The sequence below is a fragment of the Ascidiella aspersa genome, chromosome 3 (genome assembly GCF_963924565.1).
Source record: "Ascidiella aspersa chromosome 3, kaAscAspe10.2, whole genome shotgun sequence".
Taxonomy (NCBI): domain Eukaryota; kingdom Metazoa; phylum Chordata; class Ascidiacea; order Phlebobranchia; family Ascidiidae; genus Ascidiella; species Ascidiella aspersa.
Window position 1 is genome coordinate 16,429,485 of NC_139449.1, and position 27,930 is coordinate 16,457,414.

The window sequence follows — 27,930 nt, forward strand, 5'->3', positions numbered from 1 at the left end:
GAAATAGGGATGGGGAGAGATAACATAAAAATGGGCTTTTTTATGCTTAGAATTTTACTAATTTCTGACAGTTTGGGTGTTTTTACTACACCTTGTTTGCTACAAACAGCCAGCCCAAGTACAACTGACAAGAATAAATGAGTTTTGTTTATGAATTCACTACACTTTTCAGTTAGATTGAAAGTTATCGAGTTTGTACTATTGGTTGGACTTCGAGGAGCCATGTCAACTCAAAGACCTCATTCTGACAGCTTTGGCTCCAATCTTGGACATTCGGCCCTTGGGTTACAAAGTCGCTTGCTTGAAGTTGCGGTTGTGGTTGGTATGGATGAAGAAACTGGACTTGAAAAAAGGAACTTAGAAGTGAGCTTTATTATCTTAAAACAAACAATGTTAAATAAATCATTCCCTTGACTATATGTGACTTTTTAGTGTGTGATACACACTCACTATATACTGCTAGCAACTTTTAGATATTTGTGTTATAAAAGTATATATATTTGTTTTTAAAGCATGCTGTAATCAATGATGGTGAAGAAACATTATTTCAAATGCACTTCAAGGCACATTTACTGGACATTATATCAGGAACTCAAGAGTCAAGTCAACTAGCATCAATGATTTTGCAAGGTTTGAAATATTGATTACACAAGTCTGCATCAATTTTAATGACCAAAAGTAAAGAGAGCTTTTGGTAAATTTTGGGTTGTTGATTCCAAAAATGACCTCAGATTTTTTTCTGTGAGCTAATTTTTTGTCACAAAATACAATGAAAATTTAGGCAGTAAGAACGAAGGCTTGCCGGATAGTAAGCCGAAACGTTGGTAGAAAATAATATATATTGCCAGAGGAACCTGTTTTAAATATACTATGCCTGGTAGCAACAGCATATTTAAGAACGAATAAGAAGCATTGAAAAGCATTGTTCACATTCACAGATAAATAACTTTTTAAATTTGCCTAAAAAATTAATAGCAGTACTTACGTATTCAGATGACAATACTAGAATTAACATTGTTTATGGAAAAATGTTTTTTTACTCGTATGCAACCTCCTTATCTCTCATAAGACACCTTTCGTAATTTGCCATCAAACTGAAAACTGCTCTATTCCTATCTAGCAAAAATAGCTTTATCTGCCAAAACAAATCCATATTGTGTTGTAGAAATTGTGTTCTAGTTTGTGCCTATATGGTTTGTCTTTGCTCTCTCTGGGAGAGACATTCTTGGTCTCCCAAATTCCCCCCGCCAGGCCAAAACAGTTATGTCTGGTCTCTTCATACAGGGCCACTATTCGACCTTCTGTATTGCAATAAACTAAACAACCTAACAGAGCAAAAGGTAAATGACAAACCTCATCGCCCTACTTTGGTATTTTATATAGTTTTCTGCTTGATGGAAACATTTACTTGCTCTTCACTTGTAGGTTTGGTGCTCCTAATTTTCAAATAGATGTACAGAAGGTGCAGTTCTTCAGTCATGTAACAACCTAGTTTTGGAAATGCATAAAACCTAATCAACAAGTTCTATGTAATTCTGTGATTCAATCTACCCAAAAAGTTGCTCACAATCTGACTAAAAGCAAACCAACCTTATTTTTTATCTTGAAAGATGTTTTTTATAAATTCCTTGTCTTACATTAGCTGTCCTATTTTGGACCCATCAAATATCATGCAAATAATAAATTGAGTTTTGTGAAAAATATTGATTTGATAGAAATAATCTGATGTCATTTTTAAAATCAACTTATAAAAATTAAACAGAACAAGTCCTCTTTTTGTAAACAGCAATAAAATTTTTTTTTTACAGACATTATCCGCAATAATTTTGCTTACAGTAATATATTGGCTGATCTATTAAATAATGTTTTATTTACTTTTGTATGGTTCTTATCAGGTCAATCAACATCAGGTCCCCAAGACTGGAAAAAGTCTTTAAGACAAACAAAATCCACAAAGTAAGACACATTTTTTTAATATCTTTCTATTTATTAGGTAAATCTATGCGTATATGAGTGAATGGTGTATAGACTTTATGATAGTTTCACCTTTGGTTAACTGACATTTTTTGTTCACTTTAGTATAAATGCTAAATATGCTTCAATATAGAAGTCTCACATATCTTAATTTTTTTGTTATACTGCATTTTCTATTTATAACTTAAACTAAAACTGTGACAGCACTGATTTACACTGTTGGGTTATAAAAAGATGTGTCAAAGCGAAACATTGTAAGAAAAAAGGATGAAATAAATATATTTAGAATCATAGGCTCCGAATGTCGGTGTGCAGAGAATTTTTACACGCTCTGAATTTCTGGCATGTATTAAAAGGATTCTGGAATTGACAAAGCTACACTCACAATTAGTGTTAAAATTCCACTTGTGAAAAAAACTTTAATAAAGATACGGTGTCAGTTGCACATTTTAGGTTCACTCAGTTGCACAGTTTAGGTTTCACGAAGTGCTGAACATGCTAAATACATCCCGTCAATGTAAATCATCTGGTGTGCAAACTTTTTGCAAACTGGAAAAATTTTACACCCTAAATGCGCCATGCATAACCTGAAAGTAATAATTAATCAAAGTTTTGCTAATTTTGTATGTCTTCATGCATTTTACCGCCTTCTTATTTTAATGAGACCATTTTCAATTGTAAACAGAAAAGTTGTCAGTACAAATTAAATACAGGCCTGCAGAGACATTTTAATTTTGGTTTTTACATGCTTCAAGAAAAAGGTTGCCGGTCTCTGATCTATGTCAAGCTGATAGGCTTAAAAAAACGCCCTGGAATTTTGAAAGTTGGGCACCTATGTTTAGAATATATGGTGTTTACTGTTCTTTATAAACTCTACTATGATTTAAAAAAAAACGTTTTTTGTGTTTAGTAAATAATGATAAAACTATTGCTTAGACCACCAAGAACTACTAAAAGTGTCCAAAGAGCAAGGTCTGTAAGAAAATTGAGACAAAAGGCAAACAAGAGTGAAGATGTACCAGTTTCAACAGACTTTCTTGTAAACTTACCATGTATTTGTCTGCCAGGTAATATTTAATAAAATTATAAAATCAAGTCATAAAGTTTGCCACATTCCAAGTTTTAATTACCAAAAATTGTAATTCCCAATATTTTTGTAAATGACCTGTTTTTATACTGTTTGGTAATTAATTTGTTTAAATAAAGTTATTTTATTAGGCTAAAACAAACAAAAATTAACTAAAATTTTATGTGTTTTACAAAGCACATGCCTTTTTTTTTAATTTTTGTCTAATTTAAATCTATAATGTTTTCTTATATGAAGCTTTTTATTATTTTCGTTGCATTCGCTTTTTAGTTTTCTAATACACATAACTATCCCAATTTTATATGCACACACTTTTATACACACAACCCACTCTCTAATTTTTTGAAATCGTGTTGCACAAAACAGTTTTTGTCAGAGTGGCAAAAAATTTTTCTGTGGCATCAATATGGTCACTGTTGCTTTAGTAATAGACATGGTTGTCTTTTATGCATCATGTGCTTAGTCTCTTGAATTAAATGCAATCATTATGGTAACATTAGACATATTTGTTGACTGGTTTCTTCTGCCCAAGTTGCAACATTTTTTGTGTTTTGTAGCCTATTTTTTTTTCTTCAATTGGTTAAGAACTCAAATTTATGTTTTGTTAAATTGTCATTAATTCAGTTAATCTATACTAGTTTTTCTAAATATCATTACCACTATGGATAAAAGCAATATGTTTTTTTAATCACTTTTTGTTTTGATGATGTTGAAAATGAAAAAAGAGTTATTTAAAATGTTCAAAATGATACCTACTTATGTATGGGCTTTGATATTCTTATTACGACTTTTTGTTTTGATTTGGTAACTTTTGTTATGATTTGTTACTTACTTTCAGTTTTCCATGTATAACTATGTTAAGCTCTTTAGCAGAGAAGTGACAACGGATGTAGTGCACTGTTTTTTTACTTATCATCTTGTGTAAAATGTTATACTATTTTATCCTAATGTAATGCAATGTTTGTTTGTTTTTCTCAATGTAATGTTTGTTTGTGTTTAAGATAATTCAAAAGTGTACCGTGAAGACTGTGAACCACAAATGCACTTTGTTGTGTTGACTGACATAAGCGGGTCTCGACATTATGCTGCTGTGCTCACTACTTACCAAAGCTTTTTCGCCACTAAAGTAAGCTCCATTAGGTTTTAAATTATTCCAACTTTGTTCTTGTGATAAAAAGCCGAAGAGCACCATACTGGTTGTTATCAAATAGCTGCCTAAAGGCATGTTCTGTAACAAAGCTGCATGAATGTCAATATTGTGTTCTTGGTGAACACCACGGCATGCCTTTTCAAGTTGTAACAAATTTATTTTTAGGGTGTTTTTAACTCAAGTTTGAATTTTTTGTAATATTTTTTACCTGATAAACTGAATCAAGAGATTCAATAATTTTAGTAGAATACTAAATTTGTTTTTCAACGAATCCTGTCCTTTTGCAGTGTTCCACTGGCGAATCATGGCGACTTTCCCGTGGTAGAAACTCAGGATCACTTGGCCGTGTTGGCGAAAGCAGTGAAGTTAAGAATGCCGAACTTGAACCTATTCGATGCTTTGTTCCACTGTGTGTGTGCTTCGTAAGCAGTCTACCTTACTTTGACACCCTCAAGAAAAGTCTGTCCTGGTCAGTTTTGTTTGCTTAAAATTGTTTTAAAACGATTAAATTTACCACAATGTTGTATAATACCCAAATCTCCGACCGTTTTCCATCCAGACTTAATTTATTGACTTTTATAATGTTTTTATAAGGCGTTGAATAGTTTTTAGAGATAAACCGATCTATATATCTATTTACCTATCATTTTGGCCGTCTTCTTCTTCTGATATGTTTGGTTTACTTTATGTAAAGTTATTATGCAAAATAAGAGTTGTATGATGAAATAGAAAGATAAACTCAATGTTATTTGCAAATTATGTTCAATGAAGTTAAATTATTAATATATCCCAATTACTATATCCCAATTCCCAAGTATACAAAATCAATATCGGGAATGAGTTTGGTTATTCGCGTTTTCGGTCCAAAAAAGTGATAAGTCGACAATGATTTTACAGCTGGGAGAGCAGGGGTGGATTCATTGGTTATTTGGCTAAGTGACTTAACCCAACTTACGTTTTTTGATTTCAATCTTCTTTCGTGTTTTACTGTTTTGTACAAGCTGGTAGTAATATGTTAACTAAATTTACACTGCTTTTATAACTCATGAACGATTTAGTTATGCCTCCGGGGCGCTTAGAGATGTCAGAATGACTATTGGCAATCATTTTTGCACAATTACTAATTGACTTGTTCGTAACCTGGTTGCTCACAAAGTGTAACTAATTTTTTTTTATTTCAAATCAAACCCACCAACGTGTGAAAAAGGGGTCGTAAGTTGTCTGCTATAAAAATGTTGTTTGCGCACTGTAGCCAGTTATGCATGATAAATTAATTATTGATTGACTTTATTGCTCTCACTTTTTCTAGTAAATATTAGCTTAGTTTGTAAAATCATGCATATCATCCATGTTAATGTCGTTTTTTGTCAATGCTTTACCTATTTTTATTGTAACATTATTCACAGAAAACTCAGTTGTAAATATAACTGTTATTAACTCGCAAGCTGTGATTACTATTAACCTGCGTGACCACGTTTAATTTACTAATGGTATCTCATTGTAAAGTTTATATTTAAAAGTGGTAATATTTAAATATTAATATCAAAGTGTTACTTAACAACTCACTCTTTTGCTGTAACTATTTTAAGTATGCGTTATGTTGTTGCAGTTTGCTCAAGGACCTTAAACCTCCTACATCACCTGAACTGTTTCGCAAAACTTTGCAAAAATACGTCACAAATCTTTCGGTTGTACTGTGCCCGCCTCCCGCGATGCAAGTGGTAAGCCTAAATTACAAAGTTTAACATTCGATTGGTTCGTCTTCTTTGAATTACTCGATGCTATGCCGTGGGCATTTTTTTTCAATGTGTTTATATAAGTTTTTCGGTTAAGTAAAGAGTGAAACCTTTTTTTGTTTTCCACGTTGTGGCTGTAACGAGGACTGATTAGTGTTTTGCGACGCTTTGGTGCGTTTTGATTTTCAAAGGGCAACGTTCAAACGATATTTCAATTTCACATCTCAACATAATTTCGGTAATAAATTGCAAATAAATTAATTATTTGTCATTATCATGGCATGTGCATTCGAAATCATTTTTTTTTAAAAGTCCCGCAATCGATTTTTATTTTCTGTTACAAAATTAACAACTAGACCAGGGGTTCTAACCGTGGCCCTCGGCCCCCCTGGGGGGCCACGGTGCGGTCATTGGGGGACATGGGCATAACTCTCATGAATCTCAGTTAACCTTTCTTGTAACGTTTTCCAACACATTTTTCTGACACGTTTTTGGACTCGTCAGTAGAAATGTTTACAGTAGAATATTGGATCCTTTTTATTTGTGCTGTTAGCCGAGCAACTACCGTGTAATGCAAGGCACAGAGGTTTTGCAATTTCCTTAAAGGGCGGTAAGTTAAAAATGAAATATTCGATCGTAAAACGCATAAAGTACGCTGCAGCTGCAGGGTTACTCAAGGTCAATTTTAGGCCATTATTCAGCGAGGTTATGTACACTGCAGCTCACTCGTAAAGTCGTAAAGTAATAGTAACGCATTAGTAAAACGAAAATGGAAAAATCATCGACGAATGTTGTGACATCGCTTGGCTCAGTATTAAACAAAGCTGAATATAACAATACTTTGGCGGAGTCCAAGAACAAACTCTGTAATAACTAACTAAGATAATTTAATATTCGTTGGTTAATGGCTGTATTTGTTATATACGTGAAGAAGTAAAACAAGTGAAAACACGTTAAATAGAATGCTAGATATTTTTGATAAGCAGGGAGCCACGAGGTTGAGAGCCTTTAAAAGCAGCCCACGAAACATAAAAGGTTGAGAACCACTGAACTAGATCAAAGGATCATGCGAAAAAAGTAAAAAACACTGGTATTCCCTGTTTAAGATTTAAATTTAATTCGGAAAAAAACGTATATACATGCAAAACTTTGAAATAAAAAAGAAGCCTGCGTGGTTACCAGGGGCGGCGAAATACTGTTAGGTCATCTAGTCAGCTTCACCCTGTCTGTAATTCAATTCGTGTTAAGCATTTTTACTAAACAAGATATATTACAAAAAGAACTATTTGTAAATACATGAGGAACAAAAAATACAGAACAAACCAATGATTTCAGATGCTTAAAATTGAAGTAGAACGGAGGCCAGATCCGTCCCGTAGGATGTCCAAAATGGTCTTAAAATCGGTTGTTAATACATCATAAGAGGAAACGTTTGTCTGCAAAACTAAGCTAAATTTTTGTACAATTTTCTCACCATTAAAGTTAGCCGAACAGTGACCGCCAGTCCGTACAATTTTGCGACACTTTATGAAAAAAGTTTGGTGCTTTGCCTGAAGCAAAGCTCTAGCGTTTTTAAGATACATGACGTATTTATTTTGCTCAAATTCTTTCTATTTCCGGAGTCGACATTTTCGTAAGGTAACTTTATTGCTTATTCAAGCGTAATTGAAAAAGTAAAATTATTGTCATGTAATTTCATTTTTATTTTTCTATTATATCACTTTCAGTAAGGTTCAAAAATGTTTTAAACTAACAATAAGCCGTGTACGTTCAAAATTACAATGAAAAATGTTGTTTATTCAATTGTGAACTCGTCGGATTTTCCCAGGTCAGAAGCGCAGGAAGTGTTTTTGGTTGACAGGATTTTTGTTCGTGGGAACAGTAAAATTTTACAGATAACGTCGCAATAAACGTTTTAATATCAATAATATTAAAAAAAAACTTCCATTTTTAAAAAGAGGCGGTATGGCGACGCGCGAATCGCAGAAACAAATTAAATGAGATTTCAAGGAACATCACACATGAGCAGTTTGTTACAGCAAAAGATTAGCACATTGCTAGATATAATGGTGTTTATTAAGTTCAGTTGTTGTGGCCATTGACTTAACAGCTGTAAGGCACCACAAAGAATATGTAAAAAGTTCGAAAAAAACTCCAAAAACTAAAAATTCGTTTAAACTTTACATAAATTCGTTCTTTTTCTGATCTTGCTGAAATCATTTGTTCTAAGAAAACAAAATTGCCTTTGACTATCTAAATGATTTTTTTGTTTTCAGAATACTGCCTTGTCTTTCGCATAATCTTTATGAGACCATTATTTGACCTAACAAATAGAAAAGTTTAGCCGAATCAATTCCCTTTGTCTGTTCCGTTTTGTCTAACAGTATATTTTTACACCTAACTTAATGAGATTAATAGTTTAGGGAACGGATAAACGTTTACTGTTTTTGATACATCTGGTAGACTTTTACCTTGAGTGGATGGCCATTTACGATGTGTCCTTCTAACGAGCCAGGAAAACCGAGCTTTGTCACTGACCTTGATTTACGCCTTCCTCTCTTCGTGTTCATGCGAAGTCCCTCCACTCTGCTGCAGGTAACCGACCTTTGTTTGCTACCGCCCTCCGTTATATGGCCCTCCCCCGGGCGAACAAAACTTAATATTGTTTTCCACCTCTACTTTTATTTTAAAATATGTCAGTTTATTAGGATTTTAAGTTATTGCTACAGTTTCTTATAGGTAATTGCTTGCATTCTACTGGAACAAAGACTTGTTTTTATTTCTGAAAACTACTCCCTGATTACACTTGTCATGGAGGTGAGAAACAGTTGTATTTAAACTCTTTATCATATACGTAAAATGCAAACGTTATCCACAATATCATTATTTTTTTACACATACAAACATTGAATTATAATAACCACCTTCATAATATTGTTATAACCATTGCGTCATGCTTCTAGTAACGTACAGCTATGCGGAACTTCCGTTGGTCATACTTTTTTCTTTGAATAAGAGATCCAAGCTGTCTCAGCTTGCCTAGTTGTATGCAAATTGCTTTGCTTGGATGTTTGAAAATAATAGACCGCTATAACTTCTGGTATTTAAGTCAGTACCGTATTGGTGGTATAGTTTATTATGATCTACATTTTGTAGAAATGTGTTAAAATGAAAAGTTTTTAAATGGTTAAAGCCTAAATTAATATTGTCTTGTGTTAAACTGACCAGAAAACATTTACGGAATTATGAACTGCTCTATTGTTAAGAAGAATTTGTGTTATGAAATATTCAATTTATTCATTGTGAATCACAGTAATTTACCAGCTTTTACCTATAGGCCCTGTTATGCTATATCAGACCATTCGTGTGGCCTCACCAATATGTACCCCTGCTCTTCTCTGAGATTATCGAATTTGTGTCATGTCCTGGCATTTTCCTCATGGGATGCCATGCAATGCATAAATCTCAAATTCAACAGGTGCGATTGTTTTTGTTACAACGTTTCACCATATTCTGTTAATGAAACTGTTTATTAATACATCTATTGATATTTATCAAATAAAAATCCTAACCGGGTTATTCACTTTCAACTACGAGGGTGTCAAGTAATGCTTAAAAGGATACGCTGTATTAAATGAAACATGTTATATGGTACTCCGATTTGTGCTTTTAAGTTTTTTTCAATTTTGCGTTGTTTTGGCTATGGCTACTTTTATTCGTCTCCGACGGAGAGGTTTAGTACATTTTAGCATTGTCCAATAGCTTACTGTATGCCTGTATGGCCACCTGTTTTATAGCTAAAATAATTATATAACATAGCGGAATTTACCATATTTAACTGAAAGTTTTTATTTGCTGATGTCAGGTAGAAAATGATCAGATTGTTGTGGACCTTGATACTGGCCGAGCCTTCATGTGTGCATCTTACGAGTACACCAGCTCTGAGAGGAAAGATCCTATCAGGAACATTGACGAAAAGCTTGACTCTCACCTGCCCAACTATATTGTCGACAAAGTTCTACATAGGTAAGATCAATATAATAGAGAGCCCAGTTCAGTGTTAATAAATATGTTTTTAATAGATCTATTTCCTGTTGGTAAATTAGTTTATGATTCACTTATGTCTTTTTATTGTAATCTAACTTATTACATTTTACAGAGCAAGTCTACTAAAATTGTTTACCTTAGATTGTCTGAGCTTCAAATCCACAACACTGTACACGGTCTCGGATCGCCTAGCCCAGTTACCATAGAGGAAGTCCACAAGAGGGAAGCAGAGATGCGAAACGTAAACAACCAAAAAATTTGCGAAATTTTTATGGAGATGATGATTGACTTGTTTGCGTAAGTTGAAGGCCTTCTTGATTAAGGTTTATGTGTAAATAAAACTTGTGACGTGAAACTGCAAAACGCCAAACCGTTTATTGTAGTGTGACTGTGTGCTAACATGCTGTTAACAGTAAATTTGCACAAACGTAAATAAGGTGTCAGATGCATTTGGATTATTTAAAAAATTGTCGTACTTGTTTGTACAGCGATTCAATATATTTCCTGGACCATGAAATCAACCAATTTCGTACCGATGAATTTATGGAAACCGTAAATCATCATGATCTACCTTTCTTTATCAAGGTAACGTGACATTCTAATTTAATACTAACGACCCAAGCAGCCCCAGCAAATGCAAACCAAACCTGGTGTTTTAAGTTTAAGCTGAAAAATGAAACTAAATAACAAAAACAATTTGTTTAGTAATTTCTCTTTCAAATGTCGGATATCAAACTGTTAGATTAGGAATCTATGTTTACTCATGCACAATTCTTTTCAATCTTTTTACTCAATCTAAATTGTGAAAAGGCGAAAAGAGACAGTATACATACCGATAAAGATTGCGTACTGTATAACTTGTTTATTAACGTAGAAGCATGTACGTCAAGTTCAAATTATTGTCAAATCCATCACATGTTTTCAATTTGTCGGCAGACTATCGGTTCTTAATTTAGTTATCGTTTGCAGGTTTGCAAGACTTACATGTTCAAACGATTCGTGCGCGATCGACTTCGTCGCATTGAAGACGCCTTTAGTAGGATTGCTGAGGAAAGAAGAAAACGTACCGGGGCCAAAGCTATTATGGCTAGGAGGTATAGCGTAACAACAGCTTTCATTTTCTTCCCAAGCAAAATAAAGCTTTAAGTTTCATGACTTATCGATAACTCCATTACCCTTAGGCTTTTTTGCGACCCAAAGTGATTGGTCTCGTGACCCACTCTTTGAAGAGCCCTGCTCTTGAAGATACCAAAGTATAGACGAATAATATTTTAAACGCCAAGTTCAACATTCCGAATTACGAGAATGTAAAGTTTATTTGTTTTATCGCAAATCGTTAAAAGGAGAATAATAATTACGAAAAAGTAATTTTTAAAACCATAATCAACACAATTTAGTTGTGCAGCATTAGTTTAAAGTTAGCAACGATAGCATACATAATATAACGCAACGTTTTTCCGACATTGTAAAGGATAGCCGATAGCTCGCAAGTGAATTACTACTGTAAAGATATTTAAGACTTCAGTTTAAATTCTTGCCTATAGCGTAGGCTCTGTAATTTTCTTTCTTGGCAATCCTAAATGATGTGATGTCTCGCCATTTGTGTGTATGTGAGTTTAAAATCACATGGTCGAAAGGCCAAATTGGCCGTATATAGTCTGTCGCTGCTGTACCAAACTTAGCTTGGCTAAAATGTTAAGAGTTTATGTCTTATTAAATGTTTGTTTGTTACAGGTTTATATTCACTGTAAACTATACAACAAAAATTCTTACACCGGTTTCACTTTCAGAACCTTCGGCAAGATTCGGTCTTACGGCGACGAGGTGGTGCCATCGCCCTTGAAGCGATCCACGGCGCGCAGGGCCCTCTCAGGTTCTAGCGATCGAAGAGCTTCATTAAAGTTGAACGGCAACACCCTCTCTACCCCTCCTATCTCTCACCCGTTTGCATTAAGGAAGGTATCCGACAATGACCCCGGTTAGTTATGATCACATTGGTACATAACTATGATAAAATACTTTATCCCTAAATACCTTGCTTGTATTTTAAGTTGCTGTTGATACCGTAAATATTTCGCGAACATCAAGCAGAAAATTCTGTTCTAGGTAACTTGTTTCATCACATGAAGCGAGATTCGGTGAAGATAACCCTTCCGTCTTTTCCTGTGCAAGGAACCAACTTTGACGCACGTAAAATAACCTTTTTTGTTGATAAGAAACAATTATTATAGGTTTGCTTAACGAAAAAAAAAATTGACCTTTATTCCAAAAGAATTTACCTGGGGATAGGCAAAATATAGAGAATTGAGGTTATTTTATTGATATAAGATCAGTAAGTTGAGGATGTGTTATTATAAATTTTCAAGTTTTGGACACTTTGGATCGGAATTAACTTGTTTGGCAAAAAAAAAATGACAAGCACCATGCCCAAATAATAACATGCAACTCTCGCCACATTGACTTTTTTAAGCAACAAAACGGTAACCCACTGGAAAACAATCGTTTGAACTGCACCGCATAATACCCCCTTGGAAACAATACAACAAGTGAACATCCCGTCTAGTTTTGAATATTTGTAACACGCAGCATGAACCACACGTTTTATTATGTTTTTCTGGTGATTCTAACTGAGTGGCTAAATATACTTTTCAACATTTCCCTAATAACGTTTAATAACATAATATCTAGTTGATATTAGCCCTTCATTAAATCCGAACACAGGCCACTTCTACAAGCGGTGTGCCGAAATTGTCAGTGACGCTATGACCAGACTTCGTGAAAAAAACGGCAACAAGAGCCAGGAAAATGGATGTCGCAATCCTGACCATAACCACTCGACCATAATGGCATCATGCCTTGTTGCACGGGGTTTCTACTTAGATGCTTTGGGTGAGCGACTTAAGGGGTTGGAGGATCTGCATGCCACCGCACAAGAAGATTATCGCATGTTTCCGGAAAGGTGATGGTATATATTGAACTTGACACTTAATTTAGGTTAAGATTTATTTTATTTTAAAGCAACGCGAAAAAAAGGGGTAGAAATCATATTAATACTATTATTGTTAATGTATGAATATAAACACATTTACCAAATTCTAAATTATTCGAGTTTTAAATATGTGCTTTATATTGCAGCGTTATTAAAACGCTAGTAAACTCACTTTCGCCAAAAGATCTGCAATCCTTTCGCTCTCAATCCTACTATAAGGGAGACGATTTCTATAAGACGAACGAACAGAGAGTAAGAAATGAATCTTCGTTCTTTGACGATGATGAGCTTCCGTATAACCCACTCGGTATAACACCGCTGATTAAAAGACGCGTAGTTTCTGATTTAAGATAATGTTAAACTACTGTTTTAACCTTGATCTCTTTGTTACAATACTTCTTTAGTTCATAAATTGAACATTTTAATCAAATTTTTAATAGGCCAGCTATTGTTATTATTGTTATATAATCATCTAAAATTGATAAATTATTACTAGATGACGAATTAAAAAAATTGTTATTTTTTAACATTTTACTACCCGAGCAAAATACCCTAAACTCAAGTACTTTTTTATACCTAAAATATAAAACCTTTTTTATAACAGATAAGAAGATGCTTGCTGTGATTTTGGAACGAAGTGACATAACCAGCGATAATGACGTCATTGATCGCATGTTTGAGGCTCTGGCTTGCGACAAAAATGAAATTGACCCAGAGATATTCGCTGCTTTTTACCACACATGGAAGCAGGTTGGTTCTTTTGTAACGAAGAAAGTTTTACAAATAGACCTATCACTCGACAAGTGCTATTTTAAACATGCATTTATTTATTGGCTAAGCAAAATCCATAAATTCGAAATAAAAAGCACACTTTTTATCTGTGGTTTGTTCAAGTTTTTTTACCACGAGCACAGGTGCACAAGATTTTGCGCACGAGCCAATATCAGTTCGCAAAGTGTCAAACGTGACCAGAAGTGCTCCGCGGAAGACCATTTTTTACTTTCGATCCGTCTGCCTACGTCAATATCAACTCCGCGCGCTCCAGCACCTTAGCCGCGCAAATTGTCAAAGCAGTTTTCACTTAAACCAAGGGCGTGCAACCTGCGGCCCGCGGAACCTAAAAATGTAGCCTGTGGCGTGCTTTGATTTTGGGCCGCAACACAAAACATTCGTTAACTGTTTTAAGTAACTGTTAAAATATTGAAACTTCCTGACTGTTCCTGCCAGAGGTTGCCGACCCCTGATATAGCCTGATATATTTTGCGCGATAATCACTCCGCATAACGGACAATGAATAACGAAAAGCAGATTATCATTTACATGTACCAAACGGAAAAAGTTTGACATAAACGTTCTTTTAGTTTGCTTAATAAGATCGTAATTTGGGCTTTGGCATATCATCATTTTATAAAAGTAGTTTTCACGAGAAAGACAAACTATGCTCACGTTAATAACGTTAGATGTTTAGATTTAATTTTGTGATTGACAATTCACAGAGTCGACATGAATGTGAGACAGCTCTTCGTACGCTGATCTCCGTTGGGAGCAGTAACCTCGGCGTCCTTCAGGACTCGGAAAGGCTTCTAAAAGTTTCCTCGGTCGTTTCTTCAACCAAAGGAACTGGGCGTCTAATCCTAACAACAAGAAAGTAATCACTTAAACTAAACATTCTTTGTATTTTAAACGCGTAGCAAACACACTTAGTTTCCCTGTTATTTGGTCTAACCTTTAATAAAGTTTGGGTGCGCATTGGCGATACTTGACTACTAGTTTTTTAATAGAACTTTGATGGTCCTCAATGCTTCACTAAAACATTTTTGTTTCGCCACACATCGAAACTGCAATAGCCTTTATCCATGTGTTTATTTAAGGCTACTTTTCTTGGCGGAATCATACGAGGAATGCAAACACATGTTGCGTCTTAATCAAATAACCGAAACGAAACTTAGCAAACTCAAAGCCTTCACTCAATCTTCGGCCTTGGCAGTCAAAAGTGGCGGTAACTTTATTGTTTGGAATACTTGATTTAAAAAGTTGTTTCGGTATATGCGTCGATTTTATTTTATAGTTTTGGGCTAAGTAAAATAATATAAAAAAATTAAAAAAAAAACTTTTTAATTTTTTAATTAAAAACTTTGAATTTTAACGTTTGATTTTTATTTTGTGCGTAGTACATACAACCTATACGTTATGCCTTTATGAGACACGCACTAACAGATTTACTAGCCAGTAATAAAATAGGCGTTATTATACCATGCAATAGAGTAGACGAAAGACATCTGTTATTCTAGGTTATAGAAATAAAAGTATAGTTTAAAAAGTTCCACAACTTGTTCAACTATTACACGATGTAACATCACTTTTACATGCTAATTTACTTTGTTTTTAAACTTAAAATAAAAAAAAAACATATTGAAAAACGAAAGTGATGTGCTCTACAGTTAATATTGCATCTTAGTCTGGGTATAGTGAAAACTTTAATGTTGCTTTTTTAGACCTTGTGCCATTTAAAGTTGGCCTCAAGTCGGAATGCGAACTTTGGAAATGCCTCATTAATGAGATGAAAACAGGAAGAAATCTTTCACGAGGTATATACAATATTACAATAACTACAACTTTGTTTATTACGTTGTAGATATATTGCCGTTTTTTATATGTTTTTTTCGCCAATCCACTGTTGATTTAATATTGGATATTAAAATTAATAATGTCGCTTAGTTTCCGTGGCGCGTTTTATCCATAATCCCAAAAAAGTCAAAATTACATCTAACTAATTCTTAAGTGTTGGGTAGTTTGGTATAACTTTGAATATAAATATACTCTTTTAGTAATTTATGCTACTAATTTAAGGTTTCAATTTTCTTGTCTCCCGAAAAATATATTGCACGCTAAAAGCAGTTGTTTACATTTGGCTACAGTTGTCGTGAAATTGCCTCTGCAAATTAAAATACGACTCCGGAGAAAACATGTCCGAAATATTTTTTTCTTTTCCCCTATTAACATTTAATCTGTTTAGATTGGAAAGATCATGCCATGACGTTGGGTGCTGCTGCTCAAAACGTAGCAATCGCAGACGCTGTTTATCAAGCTGCCAAAGACGAAGGTGGGCAAATTCCCGTATGTTTGTCATTTGCTTTAGATCTGCACTGAGTTATAGTTTTCTTAAAAATTTTGAAATTACAAACATATAGTGTTTGCTGAACACCAGGTGCTTAGTTGTGTTTTTAAGTTTTTTATGTAATACAAACTGTTTGTCATATTCGAACTTAAGATTTTGCGCTTTGTTAATCCAAATTTTTGAAAAGGCGATTGTATGTAGTCCGAATAAAAAAGGGCTACTTCCTTGCAAGAAAGTGTGAAAAAATACTTACTTGTGTTCACTATCGCACGACCGCGTAAATTATGACCTCTCCGGTCCCCGATACACTCTCAAATAAACAAAATTTTGGGTTGTACCTAATTAACTTTTTAAAAGGAAATGTTTAGATTTAATTTTGGGTTGTACCTAATAAACTTTTTAAAAGGAAATGTTTAGATTTAATTTTGGGTTGTACCTAATTAACTTTTTAAAAGGAAATGTTTAGATTTATTTTTGCTATCTTTTTTGTTATGTAATTTTATCGGTGTAAGAATGCTTTATATGAAGACAGATGCAAATATTTTATTTACCAAAAGAAAACTATTTTAATCACAAAAAAACTTGGGCCTTTGCAGGGTTTATGAAACATGACCAGATGCTCGAATGGGTTGCAAAGTTGTGTAATTTCACCAAGTTGCTCCAATCAGGGCAATTAAGGGCTGTTCCACTGCAAACAGACGAGGTGAAAGTATCAACCTTTAAGTATTTTATTCTGTGCGGTACTATCCTTTCGTTTAACTCTATCGGGTAGTGACAAAGTGGAATAACTTGAAGCAATTTATTTTCAAAGAGCTAAATTCATTTATGCAACTTTTAGATGCTTCTACTAAGAATCGATACATCACCAAAAGAATCGAAAAAAACAAGTGTGAACACCATCCTGTACTCTTCAGCAGGTAATCGTTTCGTTATTTTTGTTGTCGGATTTATTAATAAGTAAATGCTTGTCAGCTTTATTATTAAGTAAATTTGCATAACAAAGGTATCGACGAAATCCCAGGGGTCTGGGTTGCACTTGCGTCGAACAAGATACGACTCATTGACACAACTCAGTGGATACTTGACGCACGTCCGATCAAGGATTGCAACTCGAAACTGGTGCGCAGTGCACTTTATTTTTGCATTTTGTAATAAATTTAGCCGAGTTAAACATTTCAATGTGAACAAATAAAAGTTCAAACGATTATCCATGTTGAACCTTTTTATTTTGTTAAATTAAGAGAGTTTGGTCACAGACGTTTAAAGAATAAAATGTACATTGTCATTTAACTAGGGTTGTGGTTTACTGGTTGTATCAAAATACCACTGGTAACAAGTATCATGCGGTAACAACAAAACTTGTCCTTTTTAGAATTCACTTTTTGTTGCAAAAAGTGGCGAGCTGTGGGTTGGTGCGAACGACAACAACATATACGTGATAAAAACTGACTCTATGAAGAAGTCACGTGTCCTACACGAACACTCTGCACCTGTGATGTCCATATTTAAATGCGAAGAGTAAGTTAAAGTATTTACATTGTACAAAAATAAAAAAAACTCCTATCATAATATATTTGTGCGACAAGTATAGGCCAAACCGCCTGGCTTCTTTTTTGTTAATATGTAATTATTCCAACGTAATATTTAAGTTTTGTAAAAACAGCCAGTCAGAATTTATTATCGCCTTGCTTTCCTAAATTTCAACATTGTGGCGCAGGTGTATCGTAAGCGCGTCGAGTGATGGCGAGGTGATTGTGTGGAACGACGAATTGACCAAGTCGAGTCGCAGTTTCCAAATCGCCCAACCACCTCATCAGCTGCTGTCTGCATCAAACTTGGGCAATGCAACCATTTGCTGTAGTAAGATTTGTTTGCTTTTCAGGTTGTAGAAAAAAACGGTACTCCACACAACTCTCTAATTTATCTTATAGATACAAATAAATGACAATATTTATCACCTTCGCGCTATCACAATTATAAAGAAAGCAATGCTCGCGCGCGACATTTAAATTCCTTTTGTTTTTTAGGCACTAAAGCATCGATTACATTACACGGGTTGGATGGCGAGTTGCGGCAGAGATTGACGCTGAGCGAGTTTCACACATCATCAATACGAGAGTCATTTATCACCTGTTGCATGTCTTCCAATGATAAAGAGGTACTTGTGTATGACCTTGTCAAAAACGAAATTAAGCCTTTTTATTTTTTATTTATGACTGGGGTGTACAACTTTTTACCCACGGGACTAAGGCGTGTTTTGGAATTTAAATCATTGCTATAATAAATGTGGATATCAGGTGGCACTGTTTAACGACGAATTATATTAAAATATTGACAAGCTTTCGCACAACCCTGTCATCAGGTTAAAGTACAATTGAACCTTATACTTGTGCATTTTAATTACTTTCATTTCTACCTAGACTTGATAAAGCAATCAAGTTTTTAATACAAAGTGTCGTTAAATAGTGCCAACTGATTTCCAGATGGAAAATTAAATAAACGGTTATCAATGTTGCACTGAATAATCAACAAAGATTAGGCATAATAAGTGAATGAAAGTTAGACCACGGGTCAAACCCACTTCACATCAACAAGTTTCACCTTATCTAAACTAAAGCCTATTCTCCAAGTGTTTATAGTTAGTATAGTAATCGGTGAGAAATTCGTAAGTTCTAGTTGGAAATAAATGCTCACCCACGTACGTTAAATAAAGGCCAAATTTGCAGCCTAGGTAGTTGGCAAAGTTATACACTGAAACAAAAAAAGTAAGCGGCACAATCATACAGAATATTTATATTATTATCCGTCTGCAAATAATAAAGCTTTACACATCGACAGTGCGATTAAAACGTTTTGATTTAAATTTACTACTTTTCTGAGTAATTTTGTGGCCGATCTAAAACTGAAGACTGGCGCTGGCCACATATTTTGCTGAACTCCCTCATAAAAGTTGTACAGTGTACACCCTTGATCTAGGGAATTTGTACTACGCCTTGACCGAAGAAACCTCTCTCGTATGCATAGATTAATTATTTAGATTGAAGTATACTTCTATGACAGGGGTCGGCTCTGGCACGCGTGCCACAAGTGGCACGCGAGATGATATTGCATGGCACGCCAATTGATTTAACGCGCACGTCATGTCACCTTAAGAAAGTGCAACCATTACATCACTACCACATCATTACCACAACTATTACATCACTAACACTAGTGTTAACTAAATGGTTGCACACATTGCCAGTTCGTGTCACAAATAAGTGCCTTAACTGTGTTGTATTTGATATTATTTTTTGTGGGCGTACTTGTTGTTTACCGCTAACAGTTCCTATTACGTCACAATGCCCCAAATTTGGCGTAACGTTTACTACGTTAAAGCAGGGCATTTTACATCAGTGGTTCTCCGTCAGTCCGCGTCAACTTTCCTGTCGGTCCGCCAAATATATTACAAATTTATATCTCAATTGCAAAAATCAAGATGTTGAAGGCGGCTTGTCCATCAAATTTACAACTTAACCAGTTCCGTAGTTTGCTGCATTGTGGCGTAACATAGAGTTAATGGTCTACTTTGGACTTTATCGTTCGTACAATGCTACAAGTGTTGTGCCCAACTGTTTAAAAGTAGGCTACAACTTGTTTAAGTCTTAAACTTTAAGTTCAGTTGTACTTGAAAAACTTCAATAGAACCACGTATAACAGGTATGATATCAAAAGGACAGCAGGAAATTTCTCATTACTTTAAAGTTTTCGTTATTTGCTTTTAAGCATGCTTTTGTCATAAATTACATTTTGGGTTCATTTTATTTTTTAAAGGCCACCGGTCTGCAAAAAGGTTGAGAAACACTGTTCCACATTAAAAGCAAGCACGTGTGTTTTTGTGCGACTGAGAAATCAACAAACGGAGAATCTGATAGTTAACACCTCTAGGTGTCGGCTTAAAAGCATCGAAGTATATTTCAAAAAAGATACGTAAATTAGATGTCAGATCACAGCAGGGCTGCTGAGTCGAACTCGGGACTCGAGTAAGACTATGTAAAACTACCCGAGTCCGACGTGTGCGCATGCGCAGTACCAAATTTCGAAACTGATAAGCCAGCAAACTGTAAATTGTTAAGGTGGAATAGGATATGCTCTGGGCATATTTTCCATGACCCTATGAGTGGATTGCGGATTATCCACCTTAATTTAGTTACGTAAATTGGTGAAATACAGAGGCTGATACGCGATGAAACGCGATGAAACCTCATATTCGGCCCGAGTCGGTCTCTGGTTGTTTTTAACCAATCCGCAGCCCTGATTACCAGTGAGAAACCAAAAATAGAAAAATGTTTGGCACGCCAGTTGTTAATATTTTGACATTATTCATAAACTGGCACACTGCGTACGAAAGGTTGCCGACCCCTGGTCTATGACCTGACCAAAGCCCAAATGATTTAGCTTTAAGATGAGCTTAGCGACGTTTTAAACACCACGTATGCGTTGGTATAATTAAGTTTTTAATATATATTGTAATTTGCGTTACTACAATGCTGATATTGTTTTTTTAAATTAGCTGTGGGTGGGCGACTCGAATGGCTCGGTGTACGTCTGGCATCGCCGCGTGTTCAATGATGGTTCTTTGTCGCCAGTGGGCGACCGCTTCAATAGACACATTCCTAAGTGCAATGGGGTATTGTTCGGCATAGAGTCTGGAACTGCTATTACTTGTATGATGCGATGTGGAAAAAGTGTAAGTAAAACTGAATAAATACTGTGTTTAAAATTTGTTTATGATATATACCGTATGTTTTTGTTATGTTAGTCTAATCAGCAAAAATCAATAAATTTAAATTTATTTATGTATAATATAATTTACCAAAATGTCCGAACTATTGTCCAATATTTAAACTTGTTTTTTGCGCATTCAAAGGTATGGGTGGGAAATTCGCTGGGCGATATCGCTTTGTTGGATGGTGACACCTTATGTCAAGATCGTGTTCTTAAAGCACATGATGCCGGCGTGACGTCACTCTGTCACATTGAAAACCGGTTTGTAGATAGACTTTCAACTTTCTTAGGACTAATATACATTTTTTCCCATTTTATGTTATACTAAGTTAATGTTATTAGATTCTTGCGTTAATTACTTTTTAAGTTGGCTTTTTAAAACTTTTATATTAGGAAATTTTTCCAGACAATAAATTAAAATAAGGTCTAGCTTTAAATAAGATACACAATTGGGTGGGCTTTAAATGGTTTTCAAACATTTTCAGCCCACAGACAGACTTAAAGATAAAAACAAATTCACGGCACACTTTTTCAAAACCATACAATTATAAATTAACAATCACCCGAACTAGACGGCCTTTTACCTTCCTAAAGGTGCCTTATAATTTTCATATAAATAATTATACCAGTGTTGTAATGACTGAAGTCACTGTTTTTTTGTGGACAAATCACTTGACTTGGACCTAAGTCGTTTTGTCAAGTTTTGCACATTAAACACTTTTATTGCTGTAAATTGCGTATGTGTTATTTTTACGTTGAATTGTTGCTCATAATCGGACGAGTGTACCAATTTTACTAGTTTAACGGTTTACTTTTACGTCAATGACATGGGTTTACTTTTACGTCAATGACATGACTTGAAATTGACTTGCTCTCATAATGACTTTACTGGGACTTGATTTGGGCAACCGATGACTTGGACTTGGAATTGACTTGTTATTTTTCAAATGACTTGGCTGGGACGTATGCTGTTGATAGCACGAACAAGTAAAAAAAATACCAAAAAGTTCGGGGCTACCATACATTCTCTTTTCCAAAGAAAACTGAATGCGATTCCGTCCAAAGACACTAAAAATGCCAAAATGTCCTCCTTTTGCCGTGCTCCATTTTTGCTTAATATTTTTAACAGAAATAACTTTTCGCCATGAGACCTAGTTAAGTAAATTATTTTTGGTGATAGAATGACTTCTAGTCATTTTTTATCAATGATTCATGTTTAGTATCTGATAACTATTGAAGGGCGAAATTGTCTTTTTTGCGATGAAAATATGTCAGGCCTATAGTTAGTACATTAATATGTCATATTGTTATCTTCAATCTAAAGAATACCTCGCGTGCTTTGCCGACATACCGACATATTTGTTATACGAATATGTTCTTTTCCAAAATTACTATTACTTCCGCGGCGCACTTAAATATATTTTTTTGTACTTTTTTTTTTAGAGTCAGTTTCAAAAGAAACAAATTTACGTTATAAGTATTAAACCAATTCACGTCATTAGATTTTTTAGTTTGGCTAAAGTATTTTTTGTTTCCTTGGCTTCCTGCCAACGTAATACTCTAGTCAATTGTAAAATTTCTCTTCCGGCAAAACTCTGGTCAAGTCTAGTAACATGAAAATACTGACTTAAGTGAAGCCATGACCAAAGTCATTACATTTCTAACACTTTTGTATGTAATTTGTTACCTATACTTATACAATTATTATAATTATAGGTAACTTTTAATATTGATGTATTAAATTTGGCTATTAAAAAGCTAGTACATTTTTAAAACTATAGAGCAGGGGTGGGCAAATGTATTCAATGGAAGAGCCATTTGCAGAAAATACAAGCACCAAAGAGCCTCAATTATTGCAATGCAAAAACGGTAAATAATGCAAGGCCAGTCTCAATAATAACATAATTGTAATAGACAACAAAACGGTAAATAATCAACACAATAGTAACGGTATAGCAAAATAACACGCACAATATTTATTAATATCAGTCTTTTGTTAACTTTTTTCGAAATTTTACGATTCAACTAGAAGAGCCACAAAAAACATGCCGGAGAGCCGCAGTTTGCCCACCCCTGGTATAGAGTGTGTGAAGACATTTTTTGACTTGTGACTATAATTTCCATTTTTAATTCTACCACCCATTCTACTAATTTATACTCACCCCGTTTTGTTTAAACAGATACGTTATCAGTGGTTCTTTATCACACGATGGAAAAATTGCGGTTTGGCGCGTCTCTAAGTCAAAAGAAGATGACGTTTAATCAGTTCTTAAGTATAATACTTAAACCATCATGTCCTATCTGAGACCTCCTAATGTTGTAAGTTTGTTTTGTTCACGTTTTTGGAATTACCTTAGTCCTAAAGTTTAGACCAACTTCAAGTAATGCGTTTCCTTTAGGTATATTGAAAAGTATTAATTGTTATCTAAAAATGTAGGTTTATTGTATTTGTAATTTAACCTTTTTATAATTTATATTGCGGTGTTCACTTAAATGTTATAAAGTGCTTTTGCGTTGTTTCATGCGCTGCCATCTACTTTACAATTCTTGTTTTTTTTTTTAAAAAGGTTTTTATATCAATTATTATGTGTACGTTTGATTTACTTTTCATTTCTTCCGAAAAACAATTATTATTCCCCAACCCTTTTTGCCGATGATTTTACTCATTTTTTTTAAATCAATGAAGAAAGATTATATTAAGCTTTTTATTGTTTGGCGCTTATGTGATTTTATGTGAAATTTGCAGATTGGTGGTATCTTTTAAAATTTATTTTCCTTTATTTCTTGCGATAAACGTTCCAAAAGTTTGTTTGTTGTGATTGTGTTGTTTGTTTGAGATTGTGTTTTTTATTTTTATTTTTTACGTTTTAATAAAACCTTTGACTAATTGAATTGTTGCCATTATTCAGCGAATATTTTACAAACAAAAAAGGAAAACTAATCTTTTACGTTTTGTCATATTTAAAAATCCAATTACGTATTTTCAGTGTATTGTAGACACGCCACATCGTAAGTTCCTTATATTGAATTGTCGAACAACTGTATAACGCATCTTCGTTCAAAATCATGTCAAGAAAGTTTGACCCAATTTCTTTATCCAGCCCAGTTTTAGTAAGCCGTATTGGTCTGACGTAAGCGAAAACCCTAAACCCGAATCTTGACCGACTTGCGGAATAATATATACTTTTTTTTTTAAATGAATATGTTGAATTTACAATATTTAAAAACTTAGCCGACTTGATTGGATTGTACAGCACTTTATTTGGTCTGAGGATAAACAAATTATTAGTTGTCTAGACTGCTTAAAAATTGCAATGATCATTTTGGTAAACATATATATTGTGACGAAGGTTTTGCAACATGTTTACAAAATATTACAAAAGGTATACTAGTATTCAATATTAAGGCCAGATTCCCTGAGTACGCTCACGTCCTGGTAACCGTTAGGATTGAGCATGTAAAATCTCCAAAGGTCCGAGCACATTTGCTCGTGCGACCTTTCTGCTTTCCAACCAAGCTCCCTTTCGGCCTTGCTGGGGTCGCAGTATATCTTCGGGACATCCCCTGGTCTTCTAGGGCAAACGCGGAACGCAATCGTTTTGCCACTTGCAACTTCGAAGGCTCGCACCATGTCCCAGGCAGTCTTTCCCTCACCCGTTCCAATGTTGTATATTTCAATACCATGTATGTCCTAAATTATTTGTTACATTTTTACAAACTAAAGAAAATTATTTTGTAACAAATTAAACGCACAAATACAGTAGTTATCTCAGTCGCTTTGACCACAACTACTAAATGCAACCTTTGATCATTATATTTCATTAAAACAATTTGCTATACAACACGAGGAAATCAATTAAATAGATTTACGGAGGTATTACCTGAATTCTTTTTATTGACTTTCTGTGAGCTTTGGCGACATCAACAACATGAATGTAATCACGAATCGGTGATCCGTCTTTGGTGTCATAATCCTCACCGAAAATATTTATAATCGAACGCTTTCCGACCGCAACCTTGATAAACACACATGTTTTTTTAATTTTTAGTCAAAATTTTTTAATAAACCTAACTCAGATTGCTAAAAACGATTATTAATCCACGCACAGCGAATTTCTTTCAAATACTGCCGTGTCCGAGTTATTGGTAAAACTTTGCCTAATTAAAATAAGTTAATACCACATTCAAACAAACATTTGTATCGAATAAATATGTGTTTTAATTCTATTAAATATAATTTAGTATTTATGGTCATAAGTTACGATCAATAGTTTTCAAAGTAGTTGGATTTTTCGCATCTTGTTTATTGCCAATGTATGGAACGGGAAGATTGTCCAAACGTAATAATTGCCTTGCTACGCATTGATTATTGTTAAGTTTATTGTTTGTTTGCGAGCGGTAATTTTAGTTAGAAAAGTGTTTTGTAATGACGTGTTTATTTTGCTTTGAAAATGAAAAAAAGGGTAAAATTTGCTTTACATGTTCTAGGCCCTAGAAAGTAAAAGTTTTTTAATGTAAAAATTGACGACAACGTTGAACTGCTTAACTTTATATTATCGGTTTACTATACTAATAGGTAAACATTTTATATATACTTTTCAAGTAAAAAAAGTACCAAAGATATACTTTCAGTCCTACTTTTAACTGCACATTCGCGCGAGAATTTATCTTTAATCAAAAAAATATGTTAGGGCCTAACCCTAAATGCGTTCACCTACCTGTGCAAGTTTGGGCAATAAGTTTTGGGGATCACCCCTTGGATCCTCACCGATCATTCCACTTTCATGCGCACCCACAGGGTTGAAATATCTCATGATGATTATTCGCCAGTAGTCAGGCTCCCCTTTCACAAGGTCGTGAAGAAGGCATTCAGTAAAATATTTGCACTTGGCATATGGACATTGGCAGCATCCAACAGGGTCGGACTCCTTAATTGGGAGGTTTTCAGGGTCCGGTGCACCATAAACAGTGCAAGAACTGCTAAACACGAAGTTTTGGACGTCGTGGTCACGCATGCATTTCAATAGGTTCATGGTTCCTATAAAAGATTTGAAGGGTAAATTAAACGTGATTGGAAAAAATTGGTTAAGATTTAAACATATAGGGCTGTGAAGTCGGTTAAATAAAACGTCCGGCTTCGGCCGAAAAATTTAATCCGAGTCCGAATCAGCCAAATGTGCGATTAAAGTAAAAAAACTTACTTTCTACATAAAAAAGCGACATATACTATTCACATAACAAAAAGTTGCTTTAAAAAGTATTCTGCTTTTATACTAAGGATGTGCCTGTTTAGAAAGACGCGATGATATCGCCGACTCACACATTTCACATTTGCTCCTTTTTTATTCCCTGCTGAAGGTGCCCCTAAAATCTACTTTTGTCGACGTTGACCATATTTTAGCATTTCGCGCGATTATCTTCTCTTCTTTAATACTAAGTTTGTGCCTATTTCAATAATAAAATGGGCTATAGTCTTTTTATGTGCCCAATGCTTCAAGTAAACTTATAAGGTAAACCGTTTAAACCAATAATACGCTCAATTTTTTAGTTGCAAGCAAGTTTGTTCGAGAACAGCACGTTACCCGCGGTACCTAAATTTAAGTTAATTAGGATGTTACGTTAGAACGTAACTTGTAAACTAAAATGTAACATTTTTATGCCAGTCACATACTATGGAAGGTTGTGAACCACTGGAATAGCCTAGCCCTAAATAAATACAAATAACCCATATTTTTGTACATAGGAAGACGTCATTCTGTTACCATTCATGTTGTATTTGTAGTAAAGAATGGGGAGTTGTGTGCTCTCCCCGACAGCCTTTCGTCCAGTGAAGTCGAACACTGTACTGATATCGTAACGATCAAAAACCATATTTACCTGCTCCTTGTTTCCGATGTCAGCTGCAACAACATAGTTTTAAGGATTCTTCTGGTTTATAAAAGATATATTGAAAAATAAAAAGTAATTACGGTCCGTGGCGTATATATTTTTTAAAGTAAGTATAGTGGAGTCACATACTATTAACAACCTACGAAAGACGGCCACTAGTCATCAAAGAACAAACATTAGCCTATATAACTAACACGCAATATGTAGGCAACCACTGGCCAAACGTAGCTCTGATAACAAATAACCTTTTCGTAAAGAAACAATACTATAAGTTAATTTAAATGACGGATGAGGTTTGTTGTAATCAATGTCAGTCATAAGAAAAATTTTGATGAAGCGTGACACTAAACGTCGACTATACCTTTAACAAAATACAAGCATTCTTTTCCTGTTATTTGTTTTGCCCGCCACAACGACGGAGGCAGGTCGTCACAGTCATCTGGATTGCTCTGCGAGTTGGTCAAATTGTCGACAACCACAACTCTACACCAGTTAAAAATAGTTAATAATAATAAAAATAAGTATTTTTACTGTGCCTGACACGAATTGGTGTACAAAAAGCGCTTTTCAAGTTAACCAAACAGACCAATCACCACAAGCTAATATTCGTTTAATGCAGTGTTGCTGTTACTGACCAAAAATCGGAACGTCGGGACAAATAGGCCATGAAATTAGGACTACCCCGCCTAAAACAGGACGTAGACTACGGTAAGCGTCCACAATAGCCATAGACAAAAGCTGTGTCACACGCTTAATTAAGCTAATGTTTTTTCGAAAAACACAAAACAAAGCACACAAATTAACTTCCAGTAACCCTTTTTTCAACATTTTCAAAACCAATAATTATAGTCTTTCCTTTAAATTATTTTTTTCATATGATAATATTGTATATAATTCCTATACTATTGGAAAGTTCAATAGGCCTTTAAGTTTATATTCAGTCCTAAGTTACTTATAACATTGTTCATTGTCAATTTTTGACCTACCTGTGTCCAGCATTTAACAGCTCTACAACTGCATGAGATCCAATGTATCCAGCCCCGCCAGCAATTAGAATAGTTTTGTCCGAAAAGGTCATAACAAACTTCAATAATATTGCGAAATAAATAAATAAAACTACCAACCTATATTGTAAGTAACGCTTCTACTGAGTAATCGAACCAATATTTTCAA

The 27,930-nt window shown here is 34.5% G+C and overlaps 2 protein-coding genes across 3 annotated transcripts; one reads left to right on the top strand and one right to left on the bottom strand.

The window, feature by feature from the left end:
- On the top strand, positions 1-23,747 carry LOC146160423 (DENN domain-containing protein 3-like). 2 transcript variants are annotated; one of them, XM_083383897.1, is made up of 32 exons: positions 1-363; positions 513-630; positions 1,896-1,956; positions 2,911-3,041; positions 4,063-4,187; positions 4,499-4,680; positions 5,821-5,932; positions 8,411-8,542; positions 8,687-8,764; positions 9,285-9,425; positions 9,813-9,973; positions 10,136-10,291; positions 10,483-10,579; positions 10,964-11,088; positions 11,785-11,972; positions 12,086-12,184; positions 12,716-12,953; positions 13,130-13,290; positions 13,588-13,733; positions 14,480-14,631; positions 14,855-14,982; positions 15,479-15,571; positions 16,000-16,086; positions 16,698-16,804; positions 16,940-17,018; positions 17,105-17,220; positions 17,474-17,619; positions 17,819-17,961; positions 18,129-18,259; positions 20,654-20,830; positions 21,011-21,129; positions 23,049-23,747. In XM_083383897.1, exons 1-32 carry the CDS (start codon positions 151-153, stop codon positions 23,128-23,130), a joined length of 4,224 nt encoding a protein of 1,407 aa, XP_083240023.1. In that variant the 5' UTR covers positions 1-150; the 3' UTR covers positions 23,131-23,747. The 2 variants fall into 2 exon arrangements, with proteins under 2 accessions (XP_083240023.1, XP_083240024.1); XM_083383898.1 differs by having other exon boundaries at positions 12,101-12,184.
- Positions 22,620-27,930, bottom strand: LOC146160424 (uncharacterized). The gene is made up of 6 exons (XM_083383900.1): positions 27,744-27,930; positions 27,119-27,240; positions 26,631-26,768; positions 25,587-25,906; positions 24,750-24,884; positions 22,620-24,559 (listed from the first exon to the last, which is right to left on the bottom strand). Exons 1-6 carry the CDS (start codon positions 27,833-27,835, stop codon positions 24,257-24,259), a joined length of 1,110 nt encoding a protein of 369 aa, XP_083240026.1. The 5' UTR covers positions 27,836-27,930; the 3' UTR covers positions 22,620-24,256.